Raw genomic sequence first — 15246 nt, forward strand, 5'->3', positions numbered from 1 at the left:
TTGTCAAGGCTGGCTGTCAAAACACCAGAGACTCTCCCTTTCCTCTACGTTTGAACTCTTTATTCTGAAACATATAGACTCCCACATGGAATACAGAATCAGAACAAATTTTAAAACCACTACCAGCACAACAAACTACTGGTTAAAACCTCAAGATGATATCCCTAGGTACAGGCACTTCTTCAGGCACTAAGCTGGTATTTTAAATGCAGTGAGTACTACCTGGAACACTAAGTATGATTAACAAAATGAAGCAAGGATCTAAGTTAAAATCACTGGCTTTCATTAATAAGGTAGGAGATCAGAGTAAGCTGTGACATTATGTGAATGATTTTGTAAGAATACAGAAAGTTATAATATTAATCTCAAAGAAAGGAATAATAAAATTCAGAATATACTGCCCCAACTGGGCTGAATCACAGAGCTCAGTGGTTAAAAAATACCCACAGCAGCCAAGAGAAACATAACAACTCTGGCATCAGTATTCCTGAGGATTAATCACCAGACAACCACGCCTCTGTTGCTATTCAAAAATGGAGACCACCTCCTTACCTATCTCAAAAAGCTGTCAGTTGAATTAACCACCAAGTATACAAAGGAATGACAGAAGTCAAATTCCTTCCCAGGCCTTTGTCATTATGATCTTCATACAGTGTTACTTGGCCACAACTGAAAAAGAGAATTTCTAAATTGCATTACAATTATTCAGAAACAAGTTATTCTTCCTTTCTGGACTATAAGCTCCTTGAAGACAGACAATCATTTGTTAATCTTTACATTGATCTCAGCATCTAACAGAAATGCAATTAATATCTGTTAAAGAACAAATTAATTATCACCAACATTTTCCCAGGCCATAAGATTGTTCTCACAGCTAGCCAAATCAGACAGTCCTAACAAGTAAATAAACATCAGCTTCTCTCCATGATATCGTTAGATGGTAGAATACAAAGCAGAAATTGGTTTAGGGCGATCGACATAGCATGTGTCTGCTACCTGGGAAACCACTGGGTTTCCAGGAGGTAGTGTCAGGCAAATGGCAGAAAGAAAAAAGATAGAATTTTTTTGGCTTATGCATCACATCACAAAGGATGCTTAGACCACCGCTTAGTCGGTATTTCCTACACCCACTTACACAACTGTATACAGCATTCTTGAATAGTAGCCACATCGGTGCTGTTTACAAGAGAGGGGTGCATTTGCAGCCTTTTAAATTCCATTCTCAAGGAGGAAAGTATCCGAGTATAATCAGACGAGAGTAATAAAATACACTGACCTGGATCTGTTGCTGCAGGAGATTAATTTTGTGCTGCTGTTGCAGAAGTTGCTGCTGTTGTCTTGCAATCTATCAGAAATAAAGTTACATTAAGTTAACATGAAATGCTTACACCTTTGCCATTACCTCAGGCACATCTCTTGGTATTACAAGAATGCTTTGCTGCACTTCTATGTGAAAAGGTTCCTATAAAATGAGAGAGACAGAACCAGAAAATTGGAGAAAAGGAACAGTTCCGAACAGGTGCCATTTCTCTGCTCACCCCCAACTCTCTGTCTGTGGGTGAAGACTTCCCCTTGTGTCACACTCGTGAGCAGCTCACCTACATCTTCACTGATCATCTGGACAGAATGGGAGTTTTGAAATCTGACCTTGGGGAATAAAGATTGAAAAACTCTGGCTACATTTTTCTAAAGAGCTTAATTGGATGTAAAAAAAAGTAAAATCTATAAGCAGAGACAGGGAAGAAATTTCTATTCATTAGAATATGGTTGACTTTGGTGAAACCTTTTTTAATATAAAGAATTTCAGAACTGAAAAGACAAATATCATCAAGGGAATACCAAGAAAACACAGCAAAACATCAAAAATCATGATTTGCTTTTTTGATTTACAAAGGCACACCAATGAAGTGATGTACAAAGCCTTTTTAAAACAAAACTTAATATTTATCCATTTATCTTTCTGAGGGCAATCTGTTATATTCCCCTTGCTTGATCTAATAACCAAGTTCAACATCTTAACATATCATCTGGTCTATAAAAAGAAATATTAACCACTTCGTGCTAGTCCCACGGAAAACTGAACCTTCCCCACGTTCTTTAGGGCAAGGGTGCTTACTGGGAAACTGAGTTAGGCGTCAGGCTGCTTGTTGCCTGAAAAGCTGAGCTGCTATAGCTTGAGGCCCAGGGCGATATCCCTTAAAGAGAACACACTCTGACCTAGGAAGCCAGAGAGAAAAGTTGCCAGAGAAAACTTAGGCTTATTCAGTTGTGCCCTCTAGGCAAGAGTTACGGGGTGGGGGGCTGGGGCGGAGAGAAGGAGGTGATCCTATTTTTTTTTCTTTTTCCAAAAGCCAATATTCTAGAGTGAGCGATGTTGGACGTGAGAATGAGTGTGGGTCAGCCCCCAGCTCTGTGCTTTGAACCTTTCCGATGCTCTAGCCTGGAGCAGAGGGAAACACCCTCGTCACCTTTTCATTCCACAGAAGATGAGGAAATAGCAGCCTGCTCCCAACGACTGCTATAAGGTTTTTGCTGATGATAAAGCTGTCCCAAACGTTTTGGGGAGTGGTACCATTCCTCCCTAAAGCACTATAAGCAAAATGGAAACAGTACCTAATGAGGTTGGAAAGGCCCACTTTGCTTGGCATCATTCAAATTAGAAATGGACACAGGTGCGTTGGGGAGGTGGGTGGAAAAGGTGAAGGGATTAAGAAGTACAAACTGGTAGTTACAGAATAAACATGTAGAAGAAAAGTACAGCATAGGGAACATAGTCAATAATATTCTAATAACTATGTACGGTGTCAGATGGGTACAGGATTTATCAGGATGATCACTTATAAGTTATGCAATGTCTAATCACTGGGGTGTACACCTGAAACTAATATAATATTGTATGTCAACTGTAATTGAAAAATTAAAAAATGATTTAAATTAAAAAAAAGAAACGGACAACTCGCTCTGTGACTTTAGGCTTGGATGCTGGATCCTCTGAATATTTATTTCCTCTTAGCAAACCAGTGAAACACCACTAGGCATCTAATATTGATGGTCCCTCCTAAATGATAAAGTGCTGCAGAGAAATGCATCCAGAACACCACAGTGCAATTACTATCATCCACCCTGGACGTATGGCTCTGACACAGTGAAGTATGGTACATAAGCACCATGTGGCTCAAACTCTGAATTTTATTTGCCAATCGGTTGAGCTACATGCTCGCTTCATTGAGCATGACAACCTAGTTTTAAGTGTCATTTAATTTTCATTTTGAAATATAATTACAAAGTGTTCACTGTAAGATATCACTCGTCTGCAAATGTGTCAAGATTAATTTGTGCTAGCTTATTCACAAGTGTCAATAGTTAATTACTGTGTCATCTCTGGATGGCTAAATGACATTCTAACTTCTGATTTTTTACAGTGTTCCTTTATGTTATTTTCCATTAGGGGCTGAGTCCATATTCCTACATGTGGGCAAATATTCAAGCATATAAAATACCAGACGTCACAACTCATTAAAATCAACAGAGCATATATTGCTCTATATACCCCTATAAAATACATTTAACTGAAAAGATAATTCCAGTAATAATGTCGGATCCCTAAAAACTGTGCATTAATTTGGGTCTGTCTGATCTACAGCACCAGGGGCTCCTCTATAGGATCACTGCTCTCAGACAAATGCGCTCTTATGAGCAGGAAAAACATTTGGGAGAGTGATTTATGTGTTAAAAGACATACATTTAAACTTTGCTACTTTTTCTTCCTCCTCACTTCTAAATCGGTGAAGTCAAATTCCTATTGGAGCCGTGTGCTAATTTGTGTTCAGTGATTTGCCTACGCTATAAATAGAGTGACCATATAATTTGGCTTCCAAACCTGGACAACTTTTGCAAGTGGAGGGGAGATTATGAACACTTACTCTGGAAAACAGATGTGCGATCACCTTAGCTTTAAAGTTAGAAAAAAAGTCATGGGATCTGTGAGCTAAAAGACCCTCAAAGTTTTTCTAAATCAGAGCCCTCTTTTTTGGGATGAGAAGAGTAAAGACCCAGAGAGAAGTGACGTCCTCAGGGTGAAGCTACATTGGGAAGACATGAGCTGCCTGTGTGAACAAGCATCCCTGAGTAATTAGATCCAAATGTTCTGGGACAACGTTATCGTTTCAGTTATGCCCAGGTGCTAGGATGTCTTTCTTTGTCCTGTCTGTGACCCCTCGGTATTCTTGAAGACCCTGCTTCACAAAAGGCTTCTTCGTTTCTCTCCTTCTTCTCCTCCTTCTTTTTGGGAGAACGCTTATGACAAATAAACCAATCAGCGTGATTACTCGCTGAGCTTGGCACATTCCACTTCTCCAGTTTGTCAGCTCCTTTTGCAGGGCTCACCTGTTCTTGCTGTTGGCGAGCAAGGTCCATTTGCTGCCGTTGTTTCTCAATTTGTGAGGCTGCCAGTTTTTTCTGTTCGTCGTGCGCTGCCAGGAGCTGCTCCCGTAAACTGATCAGCTGGGTAATCATGGTAGAGAGCTGTCGTTCTTTTTCTGCCAGGCTCTCAGGTGTACCTAAAATGGAAACGAGAAGATATCTCACAAGTTTGAGAAAAGTATGAATGAACTGGGGCTTTCATCTGGTAGGACAGGACCAGCATTAGAAAGGGACTACCCTAAGACACTTAAGGATATGGGAGAATAACTGGAGGTCATTGTGCGTGTAGGAACACTACAGAGTAGGGATATAGTGGACGCTATGGTCAGTCACTGCCCCTGCCAAGAAAAAGTGCTGTTGCCAATAGAATTCTCAGTCACTCTTCCCTCTTGCTCTTAAAAACCAAATCAAACAAACAAACAAACAAAAAGCAGAATTACTTAGTCTATTCTCTCCCTTTCACTACACTCCTCCCCCCTCCTCCCCCAAATCTATCAGATCAAGCTAGGAAACAAATGATACTTAGTAACAAGGATTAAAAACTGTGGGTTGTATTAGTATCCTATAATCACTCTGCCCTCAGTGACTGACATAGGATTTAAGATATAGTAGGTGCTTAATAAATGTTATTTAAGGAATTTTTTGGTCATGTCCCTCATAAAATGTTTCTATTATGCAAAGGTCTGTCTCTGAAGCTCAGAAGTCAGGGGTCACTCTCTTGGCCTCAGACAAAGAAACAACTGCCTTGCCCCAGGTAAGAAAGGATTGAACCTGACTTTTTTTCCCCCTGTGAAGGGATCAGGCTGAAGTTCTCAAGTTCATCCTTAAAGGCAACAATGTTGCTTGGGGGGGCTCCCACTCCCTTTTGTCATTTGTCATTCTTCAAAGAGAAAAAACACATTCAAGGTTGAAAAGGTTATGCATAAGGGTGTGCTGTTTAATGAATATGATGTCAGTGAACACTTATGGTATGCACTAATGGTGCTGAGCAGACTTTCTACGGGCAAATTGCACAGCTCTCCTAAGTAAAGGGTACAGAATCCTTTTGTGAATCTAAATTAGAGCATTTTACCGCAGCATAAGATAAGAATTTCAACCCACTGTATTTGAGCCACACAGGTTTCATTATGAAGAAACGATCTATGATTTGAAAGCTTTTCAGAAAGATGCCACCAGCTGTCAAAGGGGACAAAGATTGCCGATTTTTGTGCGTGTGGCAGTAGAGACTACCAATCTCCTTATGAAACCCCCTCATTCCTGCTAAGAAAATGCCTGGGTATCTGAGAAACTAAAATTATTCTAATTAAGAGTAGCCATATTTTCTGAGTGGCCCCATGGAGAAAGGGAGCCTTCAGAAGATGCTGGCTAGCACCTGCTAGTATATGATTCCCAGAGAATAAGACTGATGTCCACAGAGAAGCTACATTGAGGACCACCTTAGGATTCTTTTTTTAATCCTCACCCAAGGATATGTTTATTGATTTTTGAGAGAGAGAAACATTGGTTGGTTGCCTCATGTACACACCCCCACTGGGAATCAAACCTGTAACCTAGCTATGTGCCCTGACCAGGAATTGAACCAAAAACCTTTTGCTATATGGGACAACACTCTAACCAACTCAGCCACCTGGCCAGGGCTACCTTAGGATTCTTAATGTGAATCCAAATCCTAAACAAATAAACAAACAAACAAACTGTCAACATCTTTATCCCTTAAAGATTCACTGAATAGAAAGATGGCCTAAAATCAAAATTACAAGAAAAACAAGATAATAGAAATGATGTTAGAAAATGCATTCCACTGATAAGGGAACAAAGACTGTATCAAGGATAGTGAAGAGCTGTCTTTCTAGCTACTCAAATTGGTTTTTAAAAATCAGCTTTTGCCCTGGCTGGTGTAGCCCAGTGGATTGAGTGCAGACCTGTGAAGCAAAGAATCGCGATTTGATTCCCAGTCAGGGCACATGCCTGGGTTGCAGGCCAGTTCCCAGTGGGGGACACAGGAGAGGCAACCACAAATTGATATTTCTCTCTGTCTCTCCTTCCCTTCCCCTCTCTGAAAATAAATAAATAAAATATTTTTTTAAAAATCAGCTTTTATTTCACCAATAGGAATTTCAGCTTGGTAAAGGAAAGAACTTCTGGATCCAGAAACATTAAAATACAAAAGCAGGTTCTCCTCCAGAGATCAATAAATTTCTTCAAAAGCACCACAAACTCTGCTAATGTGTATGTTAATATAATAGGAATAAAACAAGCATGATATAAAACAAGATAAAGCAAGTATGAAATTAATTTATTTATTCATTTCATTCATTTTTCCTGAATGGCACCTATATGCCAGGTACTAGATCAAGAACTGAGGATGCTGAAAACATGGTAAGGAAAAGCTGAGTTCCCTACTCTCATGCAATTTGTAGTCCAAAGTGGGGGACCCCTTCATCGAGTGATCACACATGTGAATGTCAACTACAACCAAATAAGATGTACACACAAGACATATCTGGGAGTAGGTTTAACCAAGTTTGGGATGTCCAAGTGGAGGGATGGTATGGCTGAAAAAGTGAGAAATTCACAGGAAGATGAATAGAGTTAAGGAGGAGTTGCAGGGTGGTCAAGGAGCTTTCAGAAAGAGAGAACAAGTAGGCATAGGCCCTCTGGAGTTGGGAGGGGGAGTGTCGGTGTGTTCCAGAAGATGAAAGGAGGGAGTGAGGCTTCAGCAAGGGAAATAAGGGGGAGTGGAATACCAGGTGAGGCCAGAGAGGTAGAAAAAGGTCACACATTTCAGCTCATTGTAGACAATGCTAATCAACTTCCTATTTATTCTAAGGATATCCCAAAATCACTAAAGTATTTTAAGCAAGGACGATGTGGTCATTTTGGCTACAGTGTGGAGAATAGTTTGGAAACCCATGAAAATAGATAAATTGGAAATATGCACATTTTATTACACATTTTTTGCAACATTCTAATCTACGTGTAATTTTCTTGTTATACCTATCTATTTGAGGTAAGTTAAGAGAAATCTTATTAGATACTGGGAAAGTTACCGAAGCATAGTTCTTTATTAATGAGGAGGGGCATTCGTAGGAAATTTGGGTCAAAGGTCAATACAGAGACTGGAAAATTTTCACTTCTCCTAGATTTAATAATGTCTTTTCAATAATCATCAATGCTTCCCTCTTCCACCTCCGCACAGGAAGAAGAGAAGCTGAGGATGACCCGTGAGTGACTTCTCAGCCCCTTCTGTTCAAAGTGAAGCCAGTGGGTCTGTAAATGCACTGGCACTTCCAATGCTAATGGACATGTATAAGTATATCTAAATTTACAAAATTTATTTAATCATTTTTACAAAAAAGATTCAAATTGTTTAATTATAAAAATTCAGTGACATCTAAGTACGTTTTTCATTGAACTTAAAAATATGTGTTTCATAAAAAACAAGCCAGGTATCAATATCTTTCATAGGATTTAGGTACTCATATTAGTGCGTCACTATCTTTTCCTTAAATTTGAGAAGCACATACACATTTTGAATAGATATAAGTGGAATAACAAATTCAGTGGGAATAAAATGTAGTAATGTAACAAATCTAATATTACCACTGAATGGGAAATTATACATGTGTGTGTAATGATAGATGATAGATAGATAGATAGATAGATAGATAGATAGATAGATAGATAGATAGATAGATAGAGATAGATAGATAGCTATTAATCCCTTGGGGGTCAAATTAAAGAAAAATCAACTTACACCATACAATAGCTTAAATTCTTTAAATGTGTAGGCTAATTTGTGTGTGTGTGGTCATTTTTCTGTTCTGTACCTGTTGTATTTGATCACATGTACTGGTTCAAACTCTGTGGTGCTTGGTTTTCTGTTTTAATTAACAGCAAATGTTTATGCTGCTGTAATAAAAATAACATCAAGTCTGAATCACACTGACCAACCACCCTGAAAAGAAAAGTTCTCTCAAAAAATATGAGTTTAATTGAACATGCAGCTTTGCCATGGCAAAGGAACTGTAACTGCCAGAGTTGTTGATGAAGAAGACAATTTATGGGACATAGTGAGGCAACCTGAATGCTGTCAGCCTACGTCCAGGAAGACAAAGGACCACATAAAATGCTCTTCTGAGGGTAGCTTAACTCTGTGTAGAAAATCTTGTCTTAAATGTTTTGAGGTTTGATACAACCAACTTGGAAAAAAGGCAGATCAGATACCGAGATTCTGCCCAGGCCAGCAGAGGTCATCAGTAGCTGCCTGACATCATCTGGTTCACATCCTTCAGGCGATCTTAAAACAGTTCTCTAAAAAGCATTGCCAGAAATGTGTCCCTCCCACACAAAAACAGAGGTAGTTTCATAAACCGCAAAGCGGGAACCAGAAAGAAAAGCTTCTGCACACAGCTTCTCTGCAGGTCAGCGTGCCTGCTTCTACCCAATATCACACACAGTGTGCGCCTGACACTTCCCGCTCTAAACTGTATCTGTTCTCCAACTCCAAAGACAGTGCAGCAGTTTTTTATTTTTTTTTCCATGGGGTCGTCTTTATCCCCAAACCACATCTGTCTTGAGTTTCTCTCAGATTAGTCAGGTGGATCAGGGCTCCCCAGGGCCTGCTCCAGCTGAAGTATTTTAATTTGACTAAACACCTGATTTATTTTATCTCTCCGATGAGAAAGGCAGTTTGTCTTAATAGAGCCTGTCAGCCCACAGCCCCATTCACAGCAATTTACAGGCAGCCAGGGACGCTGGGAGAGAAGAGGGCCGTGATTCTGTATTTTATCCTCCTCCAGAAAGCACCTAAAAGCAGCTATTCACTGCTACTGCATGTGGCATTTTAGAACTGAATTAGCTTTTTATTCAAGTAACTACACTTGTTGTGAATAGCTTATCTGTAAAATTGCTACATTCACTACTGATTTTATTAACCTTTGGCTCTATCACAAAATGGTCTTCAGTTAGGAAAGACCTTTAAAATTGACACATTTTTTTTTCTTAGGGGCCTTTATTCCAGTGACTTCAGATTTACTGAGTTTGATCCATTGAATTCTTTACCAGTTGTACTTAAAATTTTGAGTCTCAATAGGAAGTCAATAGTGTGTAAATAAGGAAACACTTTTCAAAATGTAAATATGGCAGCAATTTTCTTCCTCTAAAGTTTCCAAATACCATCTTTCACTAGAATGGTTTTAAAAGCAGCCTTCTAGCCCTTCTTGGTTATAATCTGAAGAACTTGAAATAATTAGCTAAAAATAGACTATTTTTAACTCTTCAAACTATAACTACCTGTCTCTGTAGGCCCAAAGCCAACAGAGATAATTCAAAATTGATGAGAATTTAAGTAAAGTAATAAGTTAATTAGGAAAAAAATCCTTCTTGATATAAAACAAAAAATTAAAACAAAAATCAAGCTTAGAGTCGATCACAAATGTTAGCACCAAAATCTGCTAGTGAACTTTGCCCATATGAAATACATATAATTACAATCAGCGGTGCTGGAACGAAGGCCGGGCATCGGGAAGTCACTAAAGACTCCGCACCTGGACGAGGCAGTCACTTTGCAGAGCACTTTCCCAAACAGAGATCTGTCTCACCTCTCATACGATATTCTCATGCCTAGGACTTCCACAATATAAAAAATGCAAATGGGTCACTCTTACAGCTGTCTTCTGAAAGTGTATCACTGCTATGTGGTGACAGCTAACTTTTTTTAGTGAGAAAACCCAGAAATAAGCACAGCAGCGCAAAGACTGGGAGAGAGAAAGAGTGAGGGAGGGAGGCTGGTTGAGAGACAAGAGGAGGGAGAGGGAAGGAGAGAAGGTGTGCACAGGGACAGCTAAATTAGATTTTGTAAATTTCTCAGCGTAATTTTTACCTCTCCATTTTTATAAGATACAGGGCAATGGTGTTAAAACACAATGTTTACCAAGCCAAATAAGACTAATATCAACAAATGACATTATCAAAAAAAAAGGCATTATCTACAAATGTGTGTAGGGAATTTAAAGCAAGACTTCTACCTAACCGTTCTCCTGCATTGGATCACCCACTACTCCAATAAACTTAATAAGACTTAACAATGAACTTAGAAGAAGCCTGGTTAACTAAAATTGTGCCTGTGTTTAAAACAATGGGGAGGGGTAGCAGTGGCCTCAGAGTGGAGTTCTGATGAAGATATGCTTTTCCACATCAATCCCAGAAAGATTAAAGCACTTAACTGTAATTCCACAGCAGCATTAATCAAGGAACTCAGCCAACAATACGGAAAGATTTTAAATTAAGTTGAAAAGAAAAGCTCTTAAGAGTCAATTCCCTGGTCAGTTCTAATTTTTTTTTGATAGGCATTGTTTAAGAACAAAGCCCAAATACAATGCTAGTCATAAAAGAAAGCTGCATTTGATCTTTTCTGCCCACAGGTAACCTGGTTAAACCGCCGCGGCTCGCACGCAGCCTCCTCACACATCAGATAGGCTGTGATGTCTCCACTTCACAAGCTCAGTCCATCATTTAGCATTGGCCTTTTTTGATATAGCCTTCTTTTAAATGTCACAAAATAGGGCAGCAAAAAGTCAACAACAAAAAAATAAATAGTGTAAGCTGAAGAAATGAACAATCTATCAGAAGGTCCCCTGATAAAAGTTACTTTGTGGTGACTGCCTGGAGAAAGGAGCCCCTGTCCCAGTGTACAGCAGCTAATTTGAGTTCTGAATCCAACAGCAGTTTTAAAAGCTTTTTACTCTAAAGGGCCCCAGTGCATCATAAAGATAAAGGATTTCAGTACAAAACCACCACAAAGACCTCTATTATCTTATCAGTCTTTGGTTACAACAGCTGAACCAATATGACTAAATTCTGAATGACTTTTTTCAAAACAGCAAAATACTGGAATTTCTTTGTTTTCTCATCAGTCAGCTATTGTCATTGCTCCCATATGCTACTGTCCATTTCTTAGTAAATAAAAAGTTTAATAAATGCAGCAATTGTGCTCTCAGAATTCACTTAGGGACTACTACACAGGAAATGTGGCTCATGGACTTTTTTTTTTTCACTGAACATATGAGAATTTCCTTCTTAAACTGTAAACAACTCTCATTTAAAAATATCATTAAAATCTTCTGTGTATACCCAAGGTGAGGCTATCCAGGAACTCCTTAAATTAAGATCAAACTCTCCGGGCTAATCTAGGCACGCTCACCTCTCTTTCAGCTTCCCCTCTTTGTAGCTGCAGAGGGACGTCAATTCCTGGATCAACTGAGGTCTATTCATGTTGTGGATCCCAAAAGAACAAGAACAATCCACGGAATTCTGCCATCTAGGGTCCTAACCTCACAGCTGGGGCTTTAGCCCACTGTGCTTTATTACGCCATCATTTTAGGATCCGGAAACGAAAGTATCCTGAAATATCTAATCTTCAGTACAGGACAGGCTAACTTTACATCACTGTTCTCAGTCGATGTTCATTAGTCAATGGCTGTATCTCCATAATTTACACATAAAAATGGTAATTTCTGGACTTTCAGAAACAAGGAATTCTTCGGGCCTTTAAGGAGAAAATATTATTTGTTTCGATATTGCCACCAAGTATTACAGAATTGGCTCTTTCTCCAGAAGCTCAATCAGAATTTAGGAGATAGGAAAGGAAAGATAAAGAAAAAACAGACTTTATTTAACAAGGCAGTCTTAAAAGATTTTATGTGTTAACTTATTTAATCTTCCTGCTAAAGGTTGTATTGTTATTTACATTTCAGAGATTAAAAAACTAAACTATAGAGAAGTAAAGAAACTTGACCAAGTCAGAGCATTTGACTGGATCTGGACTCAGGTCTTTTGATTCTTAAACCAGAGATGTGCGGAGCCTAACTCTGAGGTATCGTCCCTCAGACCGACAATACACAGCAGGGAATTTTCAAAAGTTAGAAGCGATTCTGTAAAGAACCTAGCATTTTAATGCCACATAAGGCTTAGGAATTTATAACTTCTCATAATGTTTTGTTAACAAAACAAGGAGTTTTAAAGGTTGGCTCAGCAATCAGTCAGACAACCAAAGAGGTGAGTAAACTGAACTTTGACATCTTATGGCTGTAAAAACCAATCCTGACATAAAGGGATATGCCTGGAGTTACTCAGGAAATCAGCACCCAACCTGGCAGTCAAGAGCCTCTGTTCTGTCCACCCTCCAAGCCCTCTCTCCCTAAAGAGGATGTGGCCTCCTGGTTCTGAGCCCAAATACAAAGCTCATGTAGATCATGGCATTCCCAGATATTCCAGATCCAGTATTTATGACACCGATGAAAGGCTGAGCAATAGACTCAAATATTTGCATACATTAAATGTGCTGCTGCCTTGGGGTACAGTTCCCCTGCAAACCAAGATGGTCAGGTGCTAGCCAAAGGGAAGTTACCAGGAGAAATCTAGGAAGTGTGCCTACCTGGCAAGGTTTGAGTAACCTCCCAGAAACAAGTAAGGCTTAGGACAGTGGCCTATACAAACACACATATACCTTGCCCGCTTCAAAAGTGTACTTACAACTTGCCTAGTGTAAATATGGGAAGTCCCTGCCCAACCCCAGTGAGCCTCATTGTATAATAAGTATAACTGCTTAGACCTACATAGCAATTGCTTTGTGCAAGAAAGAACTTTATACAGGTGTGGCACAAATAATGCCCCTTTTTAATTGCAAAATTGTAAGCATATAATTCTGTAACATAACAATATCACACATAAGCACACCATGTGACACTTTAGGTGAAATGTTCAAATTAAAACTATAAATTATTACACCCATATTATCACCCTACCAATCACACTCAAGCAGGCCTTACTTGTGCCAAACCCTGTATAATTTATGGGAGGAGGCTCAAAAGTGGGTTTATAATTGTGAGTACTGAAAACAGAGTTTATTCTTGTATTACTTATATTATTTTTCATATGAACAACTGTAAACTTACTTTTGCCCCATCCTGTGTGTGTGTGTCTGTATGTACACTCATTTATTCCTCACAACAACCCTGTATAGTGGTTCATATTTTTATCCCTATTTTAAAGGTGAAGAAATTGAGGCATAAAAAGGTTAACCAATTTTCCCAAGTCCTAAGCTACTAGATCATATATTTCAGATTCAAAACAAGTAGTTTGGCCACAGATTCTGTCCTTTTACCCATTCTGATAAATTGAGAATGGGACTCCTAAATGATCCCTCTTCTCAAAATTAGTTCATCCAGCCAAGCCGGTGTGGTTCAGTGGACTGAGTGCTGGCCTGCGAAGCAAAGGGTCGCCAGTTTGATTCCCATCAGGGCACATGCCTGGGTTGTGGGCCAGGTCCTCAGTAGGGGGTGCCCATAGAGGCAACCACACATCGACGTTTCTCTCTCTCCCTCCTATCTTCTCTGTCTATAAATAAATAAATAAAATCTTTAAAAAAAACCCAACAACTAGTTCATCCAGGAGACAGTATAGCTGAAATCCTCCTTATAATTTGTCTTTTTTTTTAAGTTTTAAAAAAAAATACATTTCCCAATGTCCTTATTAAAATGAAGGAATTTACCTAGGGAGTACCCTTTACTCTTTAACAGCGCTCAACCCACTAGCCCAAAACACTTCCAGTCTAAGTCACAAATATCTACCATTGCATATAGTCATTTTCCATTACTAATTTCATCTCTAACCCTCATGCTCATTCTTTCTTTCTCTTTTTCTGTCCTTCTGATCTTATTTCCTTCAAATTCTAAACTCTTGGTGCCAAGAACCCCCTACATGGATTCCTATGTTTAACTTTATTGGACCTAATATGTAGACCTAGACTCTTAAATATTGGAATTTTGGCTTTCCCCAACAGACTGATTTGGTGGTCTTACGGATTTCAGTGCTTTTTTTGGCTCCTCTATGAATCTCCCATGCCATGCCTAGCACCATGAAATGCATCCCTGCCCCTGACTGCTTGATCAGCAGTCCAGATAGCCAAGTCCAGGTGACTTTTTTTTCTATATTATTTGTAGGTATCAGGACATCTCAGTGGGCCTGGCTGTTGCCAATGCTAAGACTTTGATGGAAATGTGTGCTAAAAGTTTTAAGTTGAAACAAAACTGAGAAACAACTATGGGAGATTGTTTATTCGTGTTTTTACATAATCACAGATCGTTCACAGTTCTCCAAATTACGGTACTGAGTATCTGAGCAGATAACAGTCCAGTAATGCCAATCACCCATCACACACTCTGGTTATGCATCTGTAGAGGAAATGGGGATTTCCTACTTACTCTAAAGTTATTTTCTCTTTGATTGTTCTCTCATTGTTGAATACAGCAGGATAAACAGCATATTATTTCCATTCTCCATTTTCACTTTTTCAATGATTTGGGGGTACAACAGGTATCATCATCACCATATAATGAAAACCTACTATGTTCAGAAAGTTCTTTTGAAGGCTATCTAATGATTTTCATGTAGAATTCACAGTATTCGGGGCACAAATATTAAGAAATGCCAAAGGAGGAAAGAAGAATAGTAAAGCCTGGGTCCAGAAATGATCAAGGATCTCCCATCACAAGACGATTTTTAACTTGCTGAAGTAGAACTTGAACAAAATATTTTTAAAACATTTCTAGCCTTTTTCTTTTAAAAATAAAATTAAAAGTCAATGCATGTTTGTTCAGCCTATAAACAAAAATTAGTTTTTTCACAAATAGGATGTCCCATTCTCATGCTGGAACACTCTCCTACAAATGCACAGAAAAGCATAATTCAAGGTTTTACAACAAGATTACTTTAAACAGTAACTGTAGGTTAGAGATGGAATTTTTAAAAAGTTTATAAATA

General features: G+C 38.9%; 1 protein-coding gene across 20 annotated transcripts in view; it reads right to left on the reverse strand.

Moving 5' to 3' along the window:
* The window catches only part of SOX6 (SRY-box transcription factor 6), a 625241-nt gene that overhangs the window by 203637 nt on the left and 406358 nt on the right, over positions 1 to 15246 (reverse strand). For all 20 annotated transcript variants that reach the window (XR_008392936.1, XM_037150551.2, XM_053672994.1 and 17 more), the window contains 2 exons: positions 4387 to 4559; positions 1277 to 1345 (listed from right to left, as the gene is read on the reverse strand). Coding sequence is in view for 19 of the 20 variants with exons in the window: in XM_037150551.2 (XP_037006446.1) it covers positions 1277 to 1345; positions 4387 to 4559 (242 nt within the window). In the remaining variant the exon portion in view is untranslated. The remainder of the gene's footprint in view (positions 1 to 1276; positions 1346 to 4386; positions 4560 to 15246) is intronic.

This window comes from Artibeus jamaicensis, unplaced genomic scaffold (assembly GCF_021234435.1).
Source record: "Artibeus jamaicensis isolate MK-2021 breed Jamaican fruit bat unplaced genomic scaffold, CSHL_Jam_final contig_797, whole genome shotgun sequence".
Lineage (NCBI taxonomy): Eukaryota > Metazoa > Chordata > Mammalia > Chiroptera > Phyllostomidae > Artibeus > Artibeus jamaicensis.